The 21,094-nt window shown below is 43.8% G+C and overlaps 1 protein-coding gene across 10 annotated transcripts in view; it reads left to right on the top strand.

Moving 5' to 3' along the window:
* The first annotated feature begins 3,960 nt into the window (after nt 1–3,960).
* The window catches only part of SGSM2 (small G protein signaling modulator 2), a 136,057-nt gene continuing 118,923 nt past the window's right edge, over nt 3,961–21,094 (top strand). For 9 of the 10 annotated variants that reach the window (XM_087889617.1, XM_060693193.2, XM_060693194.2 and 6 more), the window contains exon 1: nt 4,025–4,415. In XM_087889617.1, coding sequence (XP_087745743.1) covers nt 4,359–4,415 — 57 coding nt within the window. In that variant the 5' untranslated portion in view covers nt 4,025–4,358. Of the gene's footprint in view, nt 4,416–21,094 lie in introns of all 10 variants that reach the window. The other variant, XM_087889609.1, reaches the window with a different exon arrangement.

The raw sequence follows: 21,094 nt of genomic DNA, 5'->3' as shown, positions 1-21,094 counted from the left end.
TTCCTGTTTTCGAATACAACTTGGAGTTGGGGTTTTTCTGGAACGCTGACATAAACCTCTTTATAAGAAAACAAAACAACCCATTAGAACAATCTGGTATTTTGGATTAATGGCCCCAAAATGCACAGAAGGCTAAACAGTACTCTTCTCTATAAAACACTTTTGGGAGATTGAACCCATGAGCAGGTGAGTGACAGGTGCAGCTATGAAGTGTGTTCAAAAAATGATGACATAATTAGCTATTCATTTCCTTGCAGGCGGGAGCCAGCTCCAACACAGGTTCTAAACATAATTTTTTCGCTGCATCAACTCTCTTAAGTTATTAAATCATATATTCAGAGATACATCCAGTCTTAGCCATGGAAGCGCCCTGGGGACTTAAGGGCCAGTCCTATTGTCTCACTGCAACCCATCTCTGCAGGGTTGTTGTAAAGGGTTGTAAAGGTAAAGGTTCCCCTCGCACATATGTGCTAGTCCAGGGGTCCGTAACCTTAAACGCTCAAAGAGCCATTTGGACCTGTTTCCCACAGAAAAGAAAACACCGGGAGCCACAAAACCTGGGTGGGCGTGGCCAACTTGACGTCACTCACTTCCACCAGTCACATGACCCCCCCTAGCCACGCCTACCCAGCCGGTCATTAGGGCAGAGAACCAGTTGTTAAAAAACACCAGTAACCACGGATCACCCAATAGGGAGCCACAGCAGAGGTCCCAAAGAGCCGCAGGTTGCTGACACCCGTGCTACTCGTTCCCGACTCTAGGGGGCGGTGCTCATCTCCATTTCAAAGCCGAAGAGCCAGCACTGTCTGAAGACGTCTCCGTGGTCATGTGGCCAGCATGACTAAACGGCAAAGGCTCACGGAACGCTGTTATCTTCCCACCAAAGGAGGTCCCTATTTTTTCTGCTTGCATTTTTTACGTGCTTTCGAACTGCTAGGTTGGCAGAAGCTGGGACAAGTAATGGGAGCTCACCCCGTTATGCAGCACTAGGGATTCGAACCGTTGAACTGCCGACCTTTCGATCAACAAGCTCAGCGTCTTAGCCACCACGTCCCTTTGTTGTATGGGACAACAAATAAAAGAATGAAACAAACAGCACACAAAAAAGCTAAATTTCTGCCATGCATTCTACCTTGGGTTGCCTAAGACTAATCAAAAATTACAATGGATTCTAAATGCAGTATATTTGCAAATCAAAGAGGAGGAGAGTGGAGCACTTGACATACTGTCCCCAACTGTCCCCTCTTGTTTTTTTCAAGAGGCAACTGGACTTTCTGGTTTTTCTTTGAAGATGTTTTGCTTCTCCTCCAAGAAGCTTCTTCAGTTCTGAAGAAGTGCTGAGCTGAAGAAGCTTCTTGGAGGAGAAGCGAAACATCTTCAAAGAAAAACCAGGAAGTCCAGTTGCCTCTTGAAAAAAATACCTTGGGGACAACCATGACCTGGATGACTGAGAATCTCCATCAGTTCTGGGTTTCAAATTTTTTTACTACCGGTTCTGTGGGAGTGGCTTGGTGGGCGTGGCAGGGGAAGATTACTGCAAAATCCCCATTTCCTCCCGATCAGCTGGGACTTGGAAGGCAGAGAATAGATGGGGGTGGGGCCAGTCAGAATTTTTACTACCGGTTCTCTGAACTACTCAAAATTTCCTCTACCGGTTCTCCAGAACAGGTCAGAACCTGCTGAAACCCACCTCTGATCTCCATAGATTCCACAGACTCCATAGCCTTAGCTCCTAAATGAAAAGCTAGGATTATCAATCCAATCAATAAGACAGACTGCAGCTGAACCTGGAGTATTTCTCTCTCTCCTTGTAGCCATGTTCGCTCAATGAATGTTGAAAGGTTGCTTTTGCAAATCAAATAACTGACTATACCATAGTGTGCTTTTACAGCCATAAGCCTCAATTACCCGATGATTTACCGCGGGCATCTGCAGATTCAAACCAACGTTCCTATCCTTTCTATATACACAGGAGTTAAGAGAACGACAGAATCTATACATCATGGCTTACACAGCCCCATTTTCTAGACGGCCAGCAGTCTTAGAATAGAATAACAGGGAAGGGACCTTGGAGGTCTTCTAGTCCAACCCTCTGCTTAGGCAGGAAATCCTACACCACTTCAGACAAATGGTTATCCAACATCTTCTTAAAAACTTCCAGTGTTGGAGCATTTACAACTTCTGGAGGCAAGTTGTTCCACTGATTAATTGTTCTAACGGTCAGGAAATTTCTCCTTGGTTCTAGGTTGCTTCTCTCCTTGATTAGTTTCCACCCATTGCTTCTTGTCCTGCCCTCAGGTGCTTTGGAGAATAGCTTGACTCCCTCTTCTTTGTGGCAGCCCCTGAGATATTGGAACACTGCTATCATATCACCCTTAGTCCTTCTTTTCACTAGACTAGACATACTCAGTTCCTCCCACCGTTCTTCATATGTTCTAATCATCCTTGTTGCTCTTCTCTGCACTCTTTCTAGAGTGTCCACATCTTTTTTACATCGTGGCAACCAAAACCGGATGCAATATTCCAAGTGTGGCCTTACCAAGTGGTATTAACACTTGATCTTGATTCTACCCCTCTGTTTATGCAGCCTAGAACTGTGTTGGCTTTTTTGGCACTGCTGGCTCATATCTAAATGGTTGTCCACTAGGACGCCAAGATCCCTCTCACAGTTACTAGTATTGAGCAAGGTACCACCTATACTGTACCTGTGCATTTGGTTTTCCTTGCCTAAATGTAGAACCTTCCTTTTTTTCACCATTGAATTCTTGTGAACCAACAACTAATCCCACGAGTTTGCCCAACACACCTTAATGTGAACCCAGAACAAGGGTAGGACTAACAGGGGTCCTTCTAGCGAGGAGTCTCTAACCTGGAACAACAACACCTCCCACCCCCTCTAGTTTACCTCGCAGGGCTAGTTTCCAATTGGTGGGTGTGGTGTGGCTTGGTGGGTATGGCTTGGTGGCAGTGGTGAAATCTAAAATTTGTTACTACAGGTTCTGTGGGCATGGCTTGGTGGAGGGTAATGTGACAGTGGGCGTGGCCAATTTTTTTTTTAAACCATTTTTTCTACAACCTCTTCGGTGAAGAGGTTGTAAAAAAATGGTTTCAAAAGGCTCTGACGATCCCAGCTGAGTTGCCTGATGGTAGAGGCTTTTTTTCGTTTAAATGCCTCTGACGATCAGGCAACTCAGCTTTTATCATCAGAGGCATTTAAAAGAAAAAAAGGGTTCTTTTTTTTTAAAAAAAATTTTTTTGACGATCCCAGCTGAGCCGCACCATCATCAGAGGCTTTTTTTTTTTTTTACTTTTAAAAACATTTTTTCGGCCAAAGAGGTTGTAGAAAAAATGCTTTTAAAAGTACAAAAAAAAAAGCCTCTGATGATTGTGAGGCTCAGCTGGGCATGGGGGGAGGGCAGGGATTTTTGCTACCGGTTCTCTGAACCACCTGCCTCCATCGCTACCGGATTTGGCGATCCGGTCCGAACCGGGAGCATTTCACCCCTGCTTGGTGGGCGTGGCATGGGAAGGATACTGCAAAAACTCCCTTCCCACCCCATTCCAGGGGAAAGATACTGCAAAATCCCCATTCCCTCCCCACTCCTGGGGGGGCAGGATATTGCAAAATCTCCATTCCCACCCCACTCTGGGACCAGCCAGAGGTGGTATTTGCCGGTTCTCTGAACTGCTCAAAATTTCCGCTACGGGTTCCCCAGAACCTGTCAAAACCTGCTGGATTTCACTCCTGCTTTCCAGGGTGCTGGAATTAAGATATTTCACCTCTGGGGTTCAGAGACACCTTTCCCACCCCACCCCCGGCATTCTGCCCATGCTCTGGAGCCCTGTGCTTTTCTCCAGGGTTTGGAGATACCCACTCCTCTAACCTTGGCCAGCTAAGAGACCCCACACCCACCTCAGCCGCCTGCGCGCCCTTCCCCATCACACAAATGTATTGTTACTAGATAATCCGCCTCCCCCCCCCACTCCGGGCGCTTCCCTCCTTCCTCCTCCTGCCCCCCCCCCAGGGGAAAAGCAGGCTGGGCCAGCTGGAGTGACGTCAATGTGGGGGAGGCCGCGGAAGATGGCTGCAGCGGCGGCGGCTGAAGGGGTTGCCCGCTGCAAGAGCGAGCGCAGGGCGGCTGCGGCGGCGGCGAAGCAGCAGGAGGAGGAAGAGGAGGAGGAGGAGGAGGAGGAGGAGGAGGAAGGCGCCTGGCTGGCTCGCCTCTCCGGGGCCGGTCGGTCCCAGCTCTGCAGAGCGCAGCGCGAGCGGGAGACCCCCGCCTTGCCTTCGCCCCCGGCTTAGTCGCCCTTTCTCCCCTTCCGATCGCCCCGGACTCTCTTGGTCCCCCGGCGGCACCATGAGTTTCTCGGAAGATGCCGCGAAGGAAAAATTGCTTTGGAATGTGAAGAAGGAGGTAAGGAAGCGGCGGGGCAGATTTTTGGGGGGGGGGGTTGTATGTGTGTGTGGTAGTGGTCGTCGTTAGCTTGCCTTGAGTTTGAACCCATTTGGGGGGTGTAGGAAAAAAACCCGGACCACCACCCCTCTCTTTCTGTGGCCGAGGTTGGGTTGCATTTTGGGGTTTGGGCTTGGCATCCTACGGTGACTGTGGGGTGGCTTCCCAGCTAAGTCACTTAAGTGGGGAAAGTCCTCGCCTTATGGCTCCTAACCACGAGTTGGAGGCTGCTCCAGGCTTAAAAGGAAAGAAAACGACAAGGAAGGCGAGGTAATGTTGCCAGGTGTCCGCTATTTTCACATTATGTTCACTATTTTTTTTCACAAAATAGTGAACGTTTTTTTTTTTTATTCAAAAGCTTGATGATGAAATTAAAATGTAATTTAATATTTTACATATTATTATAATATATTTGATGTTTTGAATTTTAAGTAAAGTTTTGAAGTGATTATTTTAATACGTGTTAAAATGTTTGTAAGAAAATATATAATTTAATTGTAATTTTTTTTTTATTTTTTTACTACTTAACCCCCCCCCCCGCCCCCCACTTTTCCGCTATTTTTTGGAAGCAGACCTGGCAACCCTAATTAGGCGAGTCATTCGTGGCCGTGTTCCCACGACTCTTTTTTGCCCGCTTCCCAGCACTCCTCTGGTTTCTGCTTTCGCAAGCAAGCCACTCACTCGGGTTGGGGCTTCATTCAAAACGCGAAGTTGACATGAAGTTGGCTTGCGTCGTGGTGGCTCCCTTCGCACAACCTGCTGGAGCTAATAAGTTCAAGCAGAAAACGTTTGACGAAGCTGGCTTAGAGGTAGATTGATTTTTTTTCCTGGCTTAGTGTCTGGGGATGGACCCGGATCCCAGTTGAGTTAATTCATCCTGAGACGTGTCTGAAGAGAGGCAGCGTGTTGTATGAAACCAATTATAACAGGTAGATTGGGGCCCCAGCGGTCACCAACCAGGGGTCCGTGGATCACTGGTGGTCCATGAGGAAATTTTGGTGGTCCGCAGAAAAATTATTTGCATTTTTATATTGCACTAAATACTATTTATTTATTTTTTTTAAAAAATATATCATATTAGTGGTCCGCGGGATTTAAAATTATGAAGGTAGAGGTCCCTGAGGTCCGAAAGGTTGGTGACCCCTGGATTGAGTGAATAGAACTGAATGACACAAAAGGGATGAGGATTAAAATTTGCAAAGGGCATTTTATAGAGGCATCTCTTTTGGTGCCCAGCCCCTTCTCTGGGAGTGGAGCTGCAGTTAGCTGGTGGACGATTTCAAAATCTTTTAGACTAAAAATCTTTTAGAAATGGAGAATTTCTCATTCCTGAATTGAGCAAGTCTGCCTGGTTTTGATCAAATATACACGCTGTACAAGCTCAGAGACGCCTTTGTCTCTCCCTCGTCTAACCAGGTGAGATGAGGGAGGACAAACATTCGGATGGGAGCATTTACCCTTTTCCTAATCATATTTACTTTGGCACAAGCTGTGTTTGATTATGATGCGACCAGTCAAGCTCATTTTACCCACCTTCAGCTTGACAACTGGTTAGGTCCCCTTTGTGGTGTATGGAGGTGGTAATAGTGAGAGCTTCTGGAATCATGAAGGCTCTTCCCCCCTCTTTTCAGGCAACTCAAAAACAGCATATTGTTGTTGTAAAATGCTGTTTTCTCTCTCTCTCTCTCTCTCTTTTCATCAAAGGGTTTCTGGTTTAATCCTTGACGTGTCTAGTTCAGAAGGGACCAGCTGATGCAAAGGGCCTGTTTATGAATAAGATCTTGAAAAGGGAAATGAATGTAATGCAGCTAGTCCTTGATTTACAACAGCTCATTTAGTGACCGCTCAGAGTTACAATGGCACTGAAAAAAAGTGACTTTTATTAACGTTTTTTCAGTTATGACTTGTTCAGCATCCTCACGAACAGGTGGTCAAAATTCAGATGTTTGTTGGCAAGTGGTTCATATTTATGACCATTTCCGTGTCCCAAGGTCATGTGATTCTCCTTTTGTGACGACCTGACCAGCAAAATCAGTGGGGAAGCCAGATCACTTAAAAATGGGGTTACTAATATCAACTGCAGTGATTCACTTAACAACTGTGGCAAGAAAGGTTGTAAAATGGGACAAAACCCACTTGACAAAGGTCTCACGTAACAAGAGAAATTTTGGGCTCAATTGTGGTTGTAAGTTGAAGACTATCTGTATTAGGCAAAATGTTTAGTCTACTGGGGCAGACCAGGGCCAGTCAACTTTGTATCTGCTGATACAAACAAGAGTGCCTCTGAGGGCATGCAGAATATTATTGCCTCACAAAGGACCTGTTGCTGACAAGGTATTTTCCTAGGACTGGTGTGATGGTTGTGGGGGGTCAAAGGAACAAGGTTAGAAAGCTACCTACATTCTCTGAATCATATGTATCAAATCTTAAGGACAGTGATGGAGAAATGCTCCAATCACTGTAAATCTTGGCCTGCTGTTTTATTGATTTATTTAAAAAATAATCTAAAATCATGATTCAGAGTCGAACCCCATCCCTGGACATTTCATAGATCTATGCAGTTTCCTTGGCATGAAATGATTTGATTCCTTTCAGGTTATTTTTAGGACTTCTCAAGCACTAAAATTTCCTGGTGGTGTCCCATCCAAGCGCCAACCAAGTTGAAACTTGCTGTTCTAAGATCCATCAAAAGTCCATTCGGGGCATCACTTAATTGGGCCAGAAATCCATTAGGCAATTGGGGTCCTCCAGGTGTCTCAGGACTACAAAGTCCAACATTCTCAGCCATGGAATTTTGGTGATTATATTCTAGGTGAAGGTAAAGGCCAGTGCTGGCCATAAACATGTACATTTGGAAAGTATCCGTTTGGGGAAGGCTTAGTATGGCTTAGTGCAGTGTTGCTCAACCTTGGCAACTTTTAAGATGTGTGGACTTCAACTCCCAGATTTCCCCAGCCAGCTGGGAAATCTGGGAGTTGAAGTCCACACATCTATAGTTAGCAAGGTTGAGAAACACTGGCTTAGTATAGTTTAATACATGCTTATGGCCAGCAGTGGCTTTCATCTGGACAGGAATCTTTTTTTTTACCTAGAGAATTCAACTGCCAGGTGTCTGGGCGCTTGGATCCTGTGCCAGGGTGCAGTTAAGAGGGCAGAGAGCTTTATGGCTCTTCAGAGGCCGAGAAGTATGTTGCTGCAGAAGCCTTAAACAGAAGATTGCTATTTAACGATCAATCTCTGCAGGAAATTGACAAAGATTTCGTTTTCCTTATTGTTCTGCAACAGCAAAATAATTTATGTCCCTGTTCTTGACAAAGAAGATGCCTAGGGTAATCTGGAGTGAGCTGCCACTCTGAATAAATTCTTCCGCTCAGATTTTTTTTTAAAAAAAAGTGTAATCTTTCTTTCATCAGTTGGCGGAACTTGGGAATTTTTAGTCCCAAATCCAGTTGCATCCTTGTACGGCTGAATTGCCCACCGATGCATTAGTTTCTCAACATTTTGCTGGATGCATTTGGAAAATGTTATCTTTAGCTGGCAGAAATGTGTTTACATAGGCTTGGGCAGTGTCGGGAAGGATTGCAAAGAGTAGAACAGAATGTCCATTGAATGCATCGTTTAAGAAAAGATACTAAAGCCTTTTTCTGCTCCGTTTTCTATGAAAAGGACAGCGATGAGCAATATAGGGGATTTATCGTAATACTCCATCTCTCTATCTTCTTTCATTATCTCCCACCCATCAGTTGCTGTGATCTTGATGACGCAGATGCTACTGTCGTGCTTGCAACTGTGAATGTGTGTTTTGGGCAGGAGGGGCTGTGCATGGGGCGCGGTGGGTGGGGGGAGGGAGATAGAGAGACCAGCATTCATTCAAAAACGAAAACCTTTCCTTCTCCTTCTGTGTTACCGATGCCATTTAAATCCTGCTGTTTCCACGGTCATGCAGATCGTGGTTGACCAACCGCACGAGCGTGAATTCATCCGACAGCAGATTTTAAAAGGGTGCAGCTCCGTGTGTGAATAAATCTGGTGTTTTGATGGCTGTTCAGAGAGAGAGGTCATTATTTCTTTACTTTACAATGTGGGGTCCCAGCGGTTGTGGTCTTAAAACAAGTGTTCCCTTTTTATTAGCCAGAAGAAGAAAAATTTGGAATCTGTTCTAAAAGACATCTCGTGTATTGGATAGACATTTATTTATTTATTTATTGGTTCGATTTATATGCCGCCCTTCTCCGGAGACTCAGGGCGGCTTACAATGCGTTAAGCAATAGCCTTCATACTTTTGTATATATCTGCTTAGTAGGGCTTTCGGCCCCCCCTAAGCGGTGTTCTTTTTTATACAAAGTCAGCTCATTGCCTCCACAATCCGGGTGCTCATTTTACCTACCTCGAAAGGATGGAAGGCTGAGTCAACCTTGAGCCTGGTGAAATTCGAACTTGCAGTAATTGCAGGCAGCTGGTGCTACTTAACAGCACTTTAGTCTGCTGCGCCACCGAGGCTCTTCCCCTCCATGCAATTTCTCCCACCCCACCCCATTTATTGAACACTCACTCATTTAGTGAGTGTTCAAAGTTACAGCGACACTGAATAAAGTGACTTATGACCACAATTACAACTTTTGCAGCATTCCGCATGGTCATGTGATCAAAACTCAGACGCTTGGCAATTGGGACATATTTATGACGGTTGCTGTGTTCTGTGGCTATGCGAGCACTTGACAAGCAAAGTCAATGGGGAAGCCAGATTCAGTTAACAACCGGGTTGTTACTAACTGAACAATTGCAGTGACTGACTTAACAACTGCGGCAAGAAAGATTGTAAAATGGGGCAAAAGTTTGAGTTGAATTGTGGCCGTAAGTCAAGGACTACCTGTACCATCCACATATTTTCCCTGCCACTGGAAAGTAACATTTCCCAAATCCCAAATCTGTATCTGATTCCAGTAGTGTGTGTGTGAGAGAGAGAGGGGCGGGAGGGAGGGAGGGAGAGAGAGAGAATGAGAGACAGAGAGAGAGAGAGAGAGAGAGAGAGAGAGAGAGTTCACTTAACAAATGTCTCACCAAAAATTTGGGGCGCTATAATGGTCATAAGTCGAGGACTACCTGTAGTTTGACATGTAAGTATATTTTAAAAATATAATAAAGTGAGTCTGGATTCATAGAGCATCAACATGGTGTCATTAAATACTGGAAATATTTAGGACTTGCATGTACCGGTACTTTAATTCGTTTCAACTGTTTTGTATGCATCAAAAGTAGCTTAATGGAATCCATGAAATCTCTCCTTAGAAACATGCAAATTATTTATACGCCTATCCTCTTTTTATACAACTTTGTTAAATTTCAAGAAAAAATACAAAATATCAATAAACAGTCTCCGGAGAGGGGCGGCATATAAATTTAATAAATAATAATAATAATAAAATAATAAAAAGAGCAAAAAAGTCAGAAGGGGAAAAGGTAAAAAAAATAGGGAAAACATATGTATGTGTCTGCATGTATAGGAGATGACCCAGGCTGAGCTCGAGGGAGGCATCAAACGCATCATAAGTCATGAGTCCCTGCAAACCCACAAGAGATCTAACTCTAGGCCACCTTGAATTCTCTCTACTCTTATCTCCTGCTAATTTCCCTTGGCTGTTAGTAGTTCAGATTCTTCTAGAGAGCTTACGCTTCCAATAAATCTTGATATTCCTTTGAACTGCCTGAATCTCCTGATTTCCTGGCACCTGATGTGAGTGTGTGCATGCGTGTGTGTGTGTGTGTGCGTGTGTGTGTGTGTGCGTGTGTGTGTGCGTGTAGAGTGGGGGGAAGAAATGACATCAACTTTCCTTAGTACCCATATAATTATATAATCAAATAATCTCTTACTCTACAGTAAATCTATGCTTTTCTGAGTATATAGAGTATACTGTTTCATAGCCATAAGGAACTGACAGACCTTAGTGTACAGCTAGTCCTCGACTTACCACCACAATTGAGCCCAAAATTTCTGTTGCTAAGTGAGACACTTGTTGAGTGAGTTTTGCCCCATTTTACGACCTTATCTTGCCACACATGTGTGAATCGCTGCAGTTGATAACTCAGTCACATGGTTGTTAAGTGAATCTGGATTCCCCATGGACTTTGCTTGTCAGAAGGTCACAAAATGATCTTGGGACACAACAACTGTCATAAATATGAGCCAGTTGCCAAGCATCTGAATTTTGATCACGTGACCATGGGGATGCTTGCAATGGTCATAAGTGTGAAAAACTTACACTTTTTTCAGTGCCACTGTAACTTTGAACGGTCACTAAGCGAAGTGATGTAAGTCGAGGACTACCTGTATTTTGTGCGCTTGGCAACTGGCCCATATTTATGGTTGTTTGCTGCATCCTGTGGTCACCTGTCCTCAATTTATGACATTTGATCACGTAACCATGGGGATGCTGCAATGGTCATAAGTATGAAAAACGGTCATAAGTCACATTTTCCAGTGCTGCTGTCACTTTGAATGGTTACTAAATGAACTGTTGTAAGTCAGGGACTACTTGTATTGTCATTTTTTTTTTTTATTGTGGAGCTGAGCTACATCGGTACTCTCAAATCAGTGGTAAGTCAATGGTTTGTGCAGCAGTTCTGAACTGAAGAAGCTTCTTGGATGAGAAGCGAAACGTTTTCAAAACAAAACCATGAAATTTTGGAAAAAGTACCTTTGGGGCAACATGGGGTGGAGGTAATTCAAAAATATTGACCTTGCCAGTTGGCTTTCAACCAAGCAAAGTCAACGGGTGAATCCAGATTCACGCCACGAAAGCATGGTCTACTTAACAGCTGCAATGTTTCACTTAACAACCGAGGCAAAAAAAAGGCTGTAAAAATCGGGCCTCGATTCATTTATCAGCCAACTTGCTTAGCAACCTTAAATTCTGGCCCCCAATTGTCGTAAATGTAGGACTGCCTATATTGCATTGGAAAGCATAGAAATAAATGGCTGGTGGTCTCCAATTGCTTCTCCTTTCATAAAGCCTAGAATAGTTGCTGATAAAAAATCTCATGAAGCGTTTTTTGTAAACTTCTATGTAATTGCTTTCTTTTTTAAAAAAAAAGTATATTTCATTCTTTGAAGGGCCCGATTGTAAATCTCCTTCTGTGCTCTTTAAATGAAGAGGTGTTAAGTAAACAAGATGAAGGGATCTAATTGAATTCTGCTGAAATCAGGCCCATCTTTTCCCATATTGAAGCATTTTGGTTGCTATTAAATTAACCAGTTCATTATTATTATTTTCCCCATTTCTCCGCGCGGTTCTTTCCAACCGTAGCAGGTAAAGAGAGCTTTTGTATAACGCCAAATGGTGAGAGCCTCGCCGGAAAGCTTCCATAGCCGAATTTTATTCTTAAAAGCATTTATTTTATCGTCCTGGGTGCCGTTTCTGTGTTCTCAATGTTCAGGAGTGGGCAAAGCTTTTCCCAAAGTTGTCCTTAACAGATATTTAATGACTCCTTTATGGATTTGGATTTTTCTTTTGTCAGCTTTGCAGTTCCCATTAGCACGAGATTTATTTTTAAACTTTTAATAGAAAGGCAAGCTCATAATGCTGTTTGGAAATTTGACGCGAGTTGCTTGCTTTCCTGCTATGATTGCTTTTAAGCCCCTGTGTCTAACAATTTGCTTTTCCGTGACAAAATGGAAAGGGGACACCAAGTTCTACAAAACAGGATGTTGTTCAACTGGCCCATCCATCAGAACCCAGGTCGCTCTGCTTCAATTAACAGCTGTGACCTGGTTACTCACAGCCATCAAAGTATCTGACACAGGTAGCCTTTTTTTTTTGGATCACCATCTCGCCAAAATAGAAACTCCACTCAGTTGTAGAATCCACAACTGGGAAATTTCTTCCGGAATGACCATGTCTGTAGAACGGAGATACGTTCCTGCCCCCAGATCTAGCAAAATGTCCCAAAATTCCTCTTAAAGTTGCCAATCTATATTTATTTATTTTTTTATTTTATTTTATTTTATTTTATTTTATTTTATTTTATTTTATTATTTTATTTTATTTTATTTTATTTTATTTTATTTTATTTTATTTTATTTTATTTTATTTTATTTTATTTTATTTTATTTTATTTTATTTCCAATTTTGTATACCGCCCTTCTCCCTGAGGACTCAGGGCGGTGTACAGCCAGAATTAAGAACATGAAATACAAATATTAAAAAACAATTAAAATATATATAAATTTGGCCCAAAAATTAAAAATCACAAACCAATTAAAACATTTAAAAATTTGTTCTTAAGCCAGCCCGGCTTGCTGGAAAAAGTGGGTTTTAAGGGCACGACGGAAGGCACTGAGGTCTTGGATTCTCCTTATCTCTGAGGGCAATTGATTCCAGAGGGTAGGTGCCCCCACAGAGAAGGCCCTCCCCCTGGGGGTCACCAGCCTACATTGTTTGGCTGATGGCACCCTGAGGAGCTGTGGGAACGCACGAGTTGATGGGAGGTCGTCGGTAGCAGCAGGCGTATATTGTATATTTTAATACAATTGACTACATTAATTGAAACACGGCCCCTGACATGTAACTACAGGGAGTCCTCGACTTACGACCATCATTGAGTCCCAAATTTCAGTGGCTAAGTGAGACCGCTGTTAAGTGAACTTTGTCCCCATTTTACGACCTTTCTTGCCACAGGCGTTAAGTGAATCGCTGCAGCTGCTAAATTAGCAACATGGTTGTTAAATGAATCTGGTTTCCCCCATGGCCTTTGCGTGTCGGAAGGTCGCAAAAAGCGAACAACATGACTCTGGGACGCTGCAACTGTCATAAATGGGAGTCAGTTGTCAAGCATCCAAATGTAAATCAGGTGACTATAATGGTGGCGGTAAAAACAGTCATAAGTCACCCTTTTCAGGGATGTTGTAACTTCGAATGGTCACTAAATGAACTGTTGTCAGTCGAGGCAAGTGGTGGGTTGCCCCCGGTTCGGACCGGTTCTATAGAACCAGTAGTAAAACTGGCGGGAAGTTCCGCCCACTGATCCTGACGTCATGAGAAGCGATCTGCACATGTGCAGAAGCTTCTGCGCATGCGCGAGCCTGTTGTGAACCAGTAGTAAAGGTAAGTAGAACCCACCCTGGTCGAGGCCCACCTGTACTGTATATAAATATTGCCACAAACCTATTTTAAGAGGAAGTATCCACTGAATTAGAAATACTTTTACAGGCTTGTTGGAATTCTCCCAGGATTATAAATCAGGAGCTGAGCTTCATTCATCAGACTCTTTCCTTGTCCAAAGACTTCTCTTTACTATTCCATATATGCCCCATTTCTGATACTCATGCTAAGATTCAAGGTAGCCAACAAAAGAAATAAGGAACTGAAAGGTTAATGTATATTTTTAGATTAATGCTAATGATAATTGAAAGTGGCAAGCCTGCCATAGATTTTTTTTTTTAATCCTTCAGGTGTAGCCTTAACCTTGAAGAAACTGAATTCCTTCCAACGTAAAGCACTTACAATTACAGGTAGTCCTCGATTTACAGCAGTTCATTTAGTGACTGTTCAAAGTTACAATGGCACTGAAAAAAGTGACTATTTTTCACAGAACCGTTGCAGCATCCCCCTATGGTCATGCTGATCAAAATTTGGACACTTGGCAACTGACTCATATTTATGACGATTGCATTGTCTCGGGGTCAGGTGATCACCTTTTGTGATCACCTTTTGTCAGTGGGGAAGCTAGATACTAACCCGATACCAGCAATCATGATACTAATTTAATAGCTGCAGTGATTCACTTAACAACTGTGGCAAGAAAGATTGTTCAATGGGACAAAATTCACTTAAAAATATTTCACTTAACAACAGAAATGTGGTCGTAAATCGAGGACTACCTGTAGTCCAGTAAGGAAATGTATCTGAGAAAAAAACTACCGTCTTTTCGGAGTATAAGACGCACTTTTTCCCCCCCTAAAAGAGGGTGGAAATGTTGGTGTGTCTTATACACCGAATACAACCATTTTTCGCCTCCCGAAACCGTACCCTGTGCATTCTGGTTTTGCCAAAAAGAGGCTCATTTTTTGCAAAAATGGGATGTGCAGAGGATTTCGGAGGCCAAAAATGGGGCTGTTTTTTGCAAAAATAGGACACGCAGAGGCTTTAGGAGGCCTGCAGAGTGCTCCTGGGGGCCAGGGAGGGCAAAAATCGGACACGCAGAGGCCAAAAACTGTTTTTTTCTTGTTTTCCTCTTCAAAATATTGGTGCGTCTTATACTCTGGTGCGTCTTATAGTCCAAAAAATACGGTAATTACGCAACCTAAGACACCAGTTTTCCCTTAAAATAAATGGATTCCTATCATCTCCAAGCTTTCAGTTACTATGCAAGGCAAACTATTTTGATATGAGACTTACAAATTCTCAAATCTGTGCTGCTCTTTTCAGGCAGGACTCTTCCCCCCTCCCCCATCCCTCATAGGCTTGTCAAGTTTTTTTTAAAGGATGGGACATCTGGAGGGAAATGTCTATAGAGATTCTTAGTCCTCCAGGTTGTGGTTGTCCCAAAGGTGCTTTTTCAAAAGGCAACTGGACTTCCTTTGCTTTTCCTTGAAGACATTTCGCTTCTCATCCAAGAAGCTTCTTTGGTTCTTGCATCAGTTCTTCTTCAGTTCTTTCTTTTTCGGGGTGGGGGGGGGGAATTGTTGAAGACTGCATCAGAATGAGTTTAGGAGTGAACCTTGGCAAAAAGCAGCAGCAGAATGATTATTCCCAGACTGCTCAAGTTGCGTTCACACATCGCCTGTATTTCAAGCCTGCTTGCTTTCCCGGCTTGTCTGTTGCCAGCTGCCTGGTGAGTAACACAGCTTGAAAAGGGAAAAAGGAAATAAGCTCTCCAGGCACCTCACAGTCGGTAGAAGTTTCCACGTTTTGTTCAAAAGCTGTTGCAGCAGAAAACACAGTTGGTAGGTTTTGTTTTTTCGTCCTTGTTTTCTCATTCCTGCCTGGGAAACCCCACAAAGGAAGAGAAGGGACTATAAATCTCCACGTGATTTCCTGAAAGATGATGGAGCCCAAATGAATGGGTAGGGACTGATGTGATTTGGAGTAGAGAATAATAGAATAACAGAACTGGAAGGGACCTTGGAGGTCTTCTAGTCTAACCCCCTGCTCAAGCAGAAAAACCATTTCAGACAAACACTTGTCCAGTCTCTTAAAAGCCTTGATGGTCATCTCTCAGTGGCATTTCCTGCTATTTATCATTTTGCTCTCCATAGCTCTTCGCATCCATTCCCAGTTGCAAAGCCTGGAGAATGTCTTGCTCTTTGGCAGCCTGTCCATGTTGTCTAAAGAGACCATGAATCTATCTTCTGGAGACTCAAGTCCAATGGCTCTTTTGCATTCTTCAGAACTGTGGTCACCAGAGAGGGCAGCTTAACTCCTCTTGTGGGCCACTTGTTCTGAGCAACCAGCTCTGGATGAGCTAATGTGCAGGATCATAGAACATAGAATATCAGAGTTGGAAGGGATCTTGGAGGTCTTGCAGTCCAACCTCCTGCTCTAGCACGAGACTCTATAGTCTATACCAGGAGTGAAATCTAAAATTTGTTACTACCGGTTCTGTGGGCGTGGCTTGGTGGTGGTGGGGTAATGTGACTGGGTGGGCGTGGCCATTTTTTTTTTTTTACTTTTAAAACCATTTTTTACATGTAAAACCATGTAAAAAAATGCTTTCAAAAGGCTCTGACAATCCCAGCTGAGTTGCCTGATTGGCAGGCAACTCAGCTGGGATCATCAGAGCCATTTAAAAGAAAAAAAAAGGCTCTGATGATCGTGCGGCTCAGCTGGGCATGGGGGGCAGGGGCAGGGATTTTTGCTACCGGTTCTCCGAACTGCCCACCGCCATCGCTACCTACTTGCCCAAGCCGGTCCTACTTGCCCAAGCCGGTCCGAACCGGGCGCATTTAACCCCTAGTCTATACCTGTGATGGCGAACCTTTTTTTCCTCAGGTGCCGAAAGCACGTGTGTGCGCATGCCGACACCCATAATGCAATCCCCCTTACAGGCCTCACGCATGTGCGCTTGAGCCCCCCGTGCTGCCCCTAAGCATGTGTGTGCGACCCCTATTTTTGTGCTAGCAGGCCTCCCTGAAGCTTCCTGGAACCAAAAACGGGGGAGTGGGGGGCCATTCCGCACCCCTCCATGCATGCATGCACACATGCATGCGCATCTCCCGGAAGAGACCCGAAAATCAGGTGGCTGGCGAGAGGCGCACGGGCATGCGCGGTGGAGTTGACCTGGGCAGTGGCTTGGGTGCCCGCAGAGATGGCTCCGCGTGCCACAGGTTCACCATCACAGGTCTATACCATTTCAGACAGGTGGCCATCCAGTCTCTTCTTAAAAGCCTCTGGTGATGGAGCACCCACAGCTTCTGAAGGCAAGCTGTTCTACAGGTTGACTGTTCTCGCTGTCAGGAAATTTCTCCTTAGTTCTAGATTGCTTCTTTCCTTGATTAGTTTCCATCCATTGTTTCTTGTCTTGCATTTGGGTACTTTGAAAAAGAGGTTGATCCCCTCTTCTTTGTGGCAGCCCTCCAGATATTGGAACACTACTATCATGTTACCCCAGTCCATCTTTTCAGTAGACTAGCCATACCCAATTCCTGCAACCGTTCCTCATAGGTCTCCAGGCCTCGAATCAGCTTTGTTGCTCTTCTCTGCACTTCTTCCACAGTCTCATCCAGGGTGGATTTCATTTAAGTCAACTTGATTTAAATCATAATTTTTAAAGAGCAACTGTCATCTCTGTCCTCTGTCCTCCTCCTCTGACCTGCTGTTGACTTACTGACAGTCCCGATATTGCAGAATATACAGCCTCATGCTACATAACTAAGCTCCATTTCATGCTGAATAAACTAAATTATTAATGTATCTTAAACAGAAAACTATCTTTAGGTAGATTTTTACCCCAAAAGCATTTTATTAAAATAAATTCGATAAAAATAAAAAAAATCCGATTTAAATAAAAAAAATCTGATTTAAATTTTTTAAAAATTTGATTTTTGTTTACTTGTTTTTTTTAAAAATAATTTTTATCCACCGTGGTCTCAGCATCTTTTTTTATGTATAATGTGGTGACCAAAACTGGATGCAGCTTCTGTGTTTGCAACGATATTTCCTAATGGATGCCAATCCTGGAATATTGTACAGATTTTTCATAAAACCTAAGTTTTATCGTATCTATAGTGATGTCATAGCAATAAGCACATAAACATGCTTTTCTCCCAATTTTTATCTCATCTTCCTCCTCTGTCTAGCATTCAGGATAGTTTACAGCAATAACAGTAATTATAAAAGATAAAAATAAAAGCAGTGCCATTAAATTGTTTCCATCCTGATGTCGCCTAGGTTCAAGTAATTCGTGGAAATTAAAATATAAAAGATAGAGAATCTCTTGATGTAGATGGCCACCTGTTTTGTTAGGTCACCCTGGGCTTTCATTTTCTCAGAAATGGATGGTTATGTAACTACCTGGTCTCAGGCTGGAGCAAATTTGGCAGCTGTTTAATTTAAAAGCCAAGAAGATGAATGTTTTTGACTTAGAGAGTTGGAGATGATTACTAAGAAGCACCGTGGACAGCAGGAGAAATCAATTCATCAGTCGTGGACCAAATAAAGACCAACCGCTCCCTTTAAAACTATAACTCAGAAGGAGAAACTTGCAGGTTTTGAATCTGTGGTGCAAGTGGAACGATGGATTAGGGCAGGGGGGGCTCCCAACTTGGCGACTTTCAGGCTTGTGATTTCAACATGGCTGGCTGAGGAATTCTGAGAGTTGAAATCCGCAAGATTTAAAAGTTGCCAAGTTTGGAGAGTCCTGGATTAGGGAAAACACAACTCTTTGCAGCTTCTTTTTTGTATCTTCAACGTCTTGACTTTCTCACAACACTTAATCACACTTCGGAATTTACTACCATGAGTTGTGGTGTTGAGCAACATCTTGGCCGGCTTCAAAAAAGGTTGGGAGCAATTCATGAGAGTCATGAGGTTCAGTGACTCTTAGCATTCATTGGTGGCTGCCTCTGAAGGACATCTGCTAAGAGACTAGTGGACTTCCTTATGGAATTGGTCGGTCACTGCATGAAGAGATTACTGGACTAAATGAGCCAGAAGTCCAATCCAGCAGGAAATGGCTTGTGTGCCTATGACACCTCTCAACTGGCTGGACAATATTCCAATATTTGAGGGGCTCCTACAAAGATGAGCGGTTAAACTATTTTTCAAAGCACCAAAAGGCCACACAAGAAACAATACATGGAATCTAACCAAGGAGAGAAGCAACCTAAAACTAAGGAGAAAATTCCTAACGGTTAAAGCAATCAACCAATGGAATAGCTTCCCTCAGAAGTTGTGGGTTCTCTGGAGGCTTTCAGAAAGAGACAGGACATCAAATTGTCTGAAATGGAATTGGGCAGCGATGGCTAACCTTTTTTTCCTCAGGTGCCAAAAGAATGCATGCAATAGCACGCATGTGTGTACTCACACCCATAATGCAATGGCTCCCATGAATGCCCCCCCTGTGCTGTCCCCCCCCACCGCGCTTTTGGGCCTACCAGGCCTCCCTGAAGCCTCCAGAAGTTTCCGGACTTCCAGTAGGCCCATTTTTCGCTTTCCACATGCTCTGGAGGCTCTGGAGGCCTTCCTGGAGCCTCCAGGAGGGCGAAAACGTCCTCCCCCGGCCCTCCGGAGGCTGGAAAAGGCCCATTTCCAGATTTCCAGTACTTCCAGGAGGCCCATTTTTTGCCCTCCACAGGCTCCGGAGGCTTTCCTGGAGCCCCCAGGAGGGTGAAAATGGTCTCTGAGGCCCTCCAGAGGTCAGAAACGGCCCATTTCCAGACTTCCGTTAGGCCCATTTTTTGCCCTCCCAGAGCCTCTGCGTGAGCCTTGTACTTACCTGGCATCCAAAACGGGCCGTGGGGAGACTCCTGGAGGGGAGGGGCGGCATGGGCATGCACGCACATCTCCTGCATGCATGGCAGAGACCCGAAAATCAGCTGGCCTGCGGGAGGTGGACGCGCATATGTGGTGGAGCTGATCTAGGGTGACGGCTCGCGTGCTCGCAGAAATGGCTCCACGTGCCACCTGTGGCACCCGTGCCATAGGTTCGCCATCACAGGTATTGGGTCTCCTGTTTGAGCAGGCGGTTGGACTAGGAGTCCTCCAGGGTGCCTTCCAATTCTATTATTCTGTGTTTTGTATACTAAGTCCATGGAGTTTTCTTAAGAACCTTTTCAGAAGGATCTATGGAGATTCTCAGTCATCCAGATCATGGTTGTCACAAAGGAGCTTTTTTTCCAAGGAGCAACTGGACTTCCTTGTGTTTTTTTTTTTTTTTTTTTGGAAGACGTTTCGCTTCTCATCCAAGAAGCTTCTTCAGTTCATTCTGTTGCCTTATTCAGTTGCCTCTTGAAAAAGCTCCTTTGGGACAATTTTCAGAAAGGGTTCTAGGGCTGAGAGAGAATGAGAGGCACAAAGATCCCCAACTGGCTCTGTGCCTAAGATACGACTAGAAATTCATGTTCTCCCAGTTTCTAGCCTGGTGCCTTTAAGCACTACACCAAACAGACTGTTTGTGGCGGTTTGTGGAAGCCGCAGAAGGCGCAGATTGAAATGTCAAACATTACAAACACAAAAATTAAGCTTAAATTGGTCTCACCTAATTCAACGAATTAGGTGAGACTAACTTAATCTATTTTAAATTTTTGTATCTCTGTGTTTTATCTTCTAGCTGTTCACCGCCCTGAGTCCTTCGGGAGAAGGGTGGTATAGAAATTTAATAAAATAAAATAAAATAAATAAACGAAGAAACTTCTCCAGGTCCTTTCTGTGGCATCACATAATTGCATTGCCAATCGGGTTCAGACCCGATTGTGTGATTTGGATTTCTGTTGTTGAAGCTAGGAGTAATTTGTTTTATAGTTGCACGCAGCCCAGAGTGCCATTTTGGTGAGTTGGCCATCAAGTCATTGTTGACTCCTAGTGACTATATAGATAGATTTTCTCTGGGATGATCTGTCCCTAACCTGGCCCTTCTGCTCTTTCAGTGGTGACTTTATATCTTAGCATAATGGATGACTTTCTCTGCTATCCAGGTAGTCCTTGACTTACAACAATTCATATAGTGACCATTCAAAGTTACAACGGCACTGAAAAAAGTGACATATGACCGTTTTTCATACTGAAGACTATTGCAGCATCCCCATGGTCATGGGATCATAATTCAGATGCTTGGCAATTGACTCATATTATATGACGGTTGCAATGTCCCGGGGTCATGTGATCCCTTTTTGCAATCTGACAAGCAAAATCAATGGAGACGCCAGATTCACTTAACAACCATGTTCCTAACTTAACAACTGCCATGATTCACTTAACAAATGTGGCAATGAAGGTCATAAAATGGGGCAAAATTCATTTAAAAGATGTCTCACTTAGCAACAGAACTTTTGGGCTCAATTGTGGTCGTAAGTCGAGAACTTATTTACCTGTACTGCTACTACAAATAGAAAATCTACATTTTCTGCATCTGGGTGGCATATGCATGCATACATGTATGGCTGTCTGATTCATCAAAATGACATTCATTTATGCAATTATAAAATG

Source organism: Pantherophis guttatus, chromosome 1, assembly GCF_059756535.1.
Source record: "Pantherophis guttatus breed Tessera chromosome 1, ASM5975653v1, whole genome shotgun sequence".
NCBI classification, from domain to species: Eukaryota; Metazoa; Chordata; class Lepidosauria; order Squamata; family Colubridae; genus Pantherophis; species Pantherophis guttatus.
The sequence above is the reverse complement of the archived record's forward strand: the minus strand, read 5'-3'. Positions and strand labels throughout refer to the sequence as shown.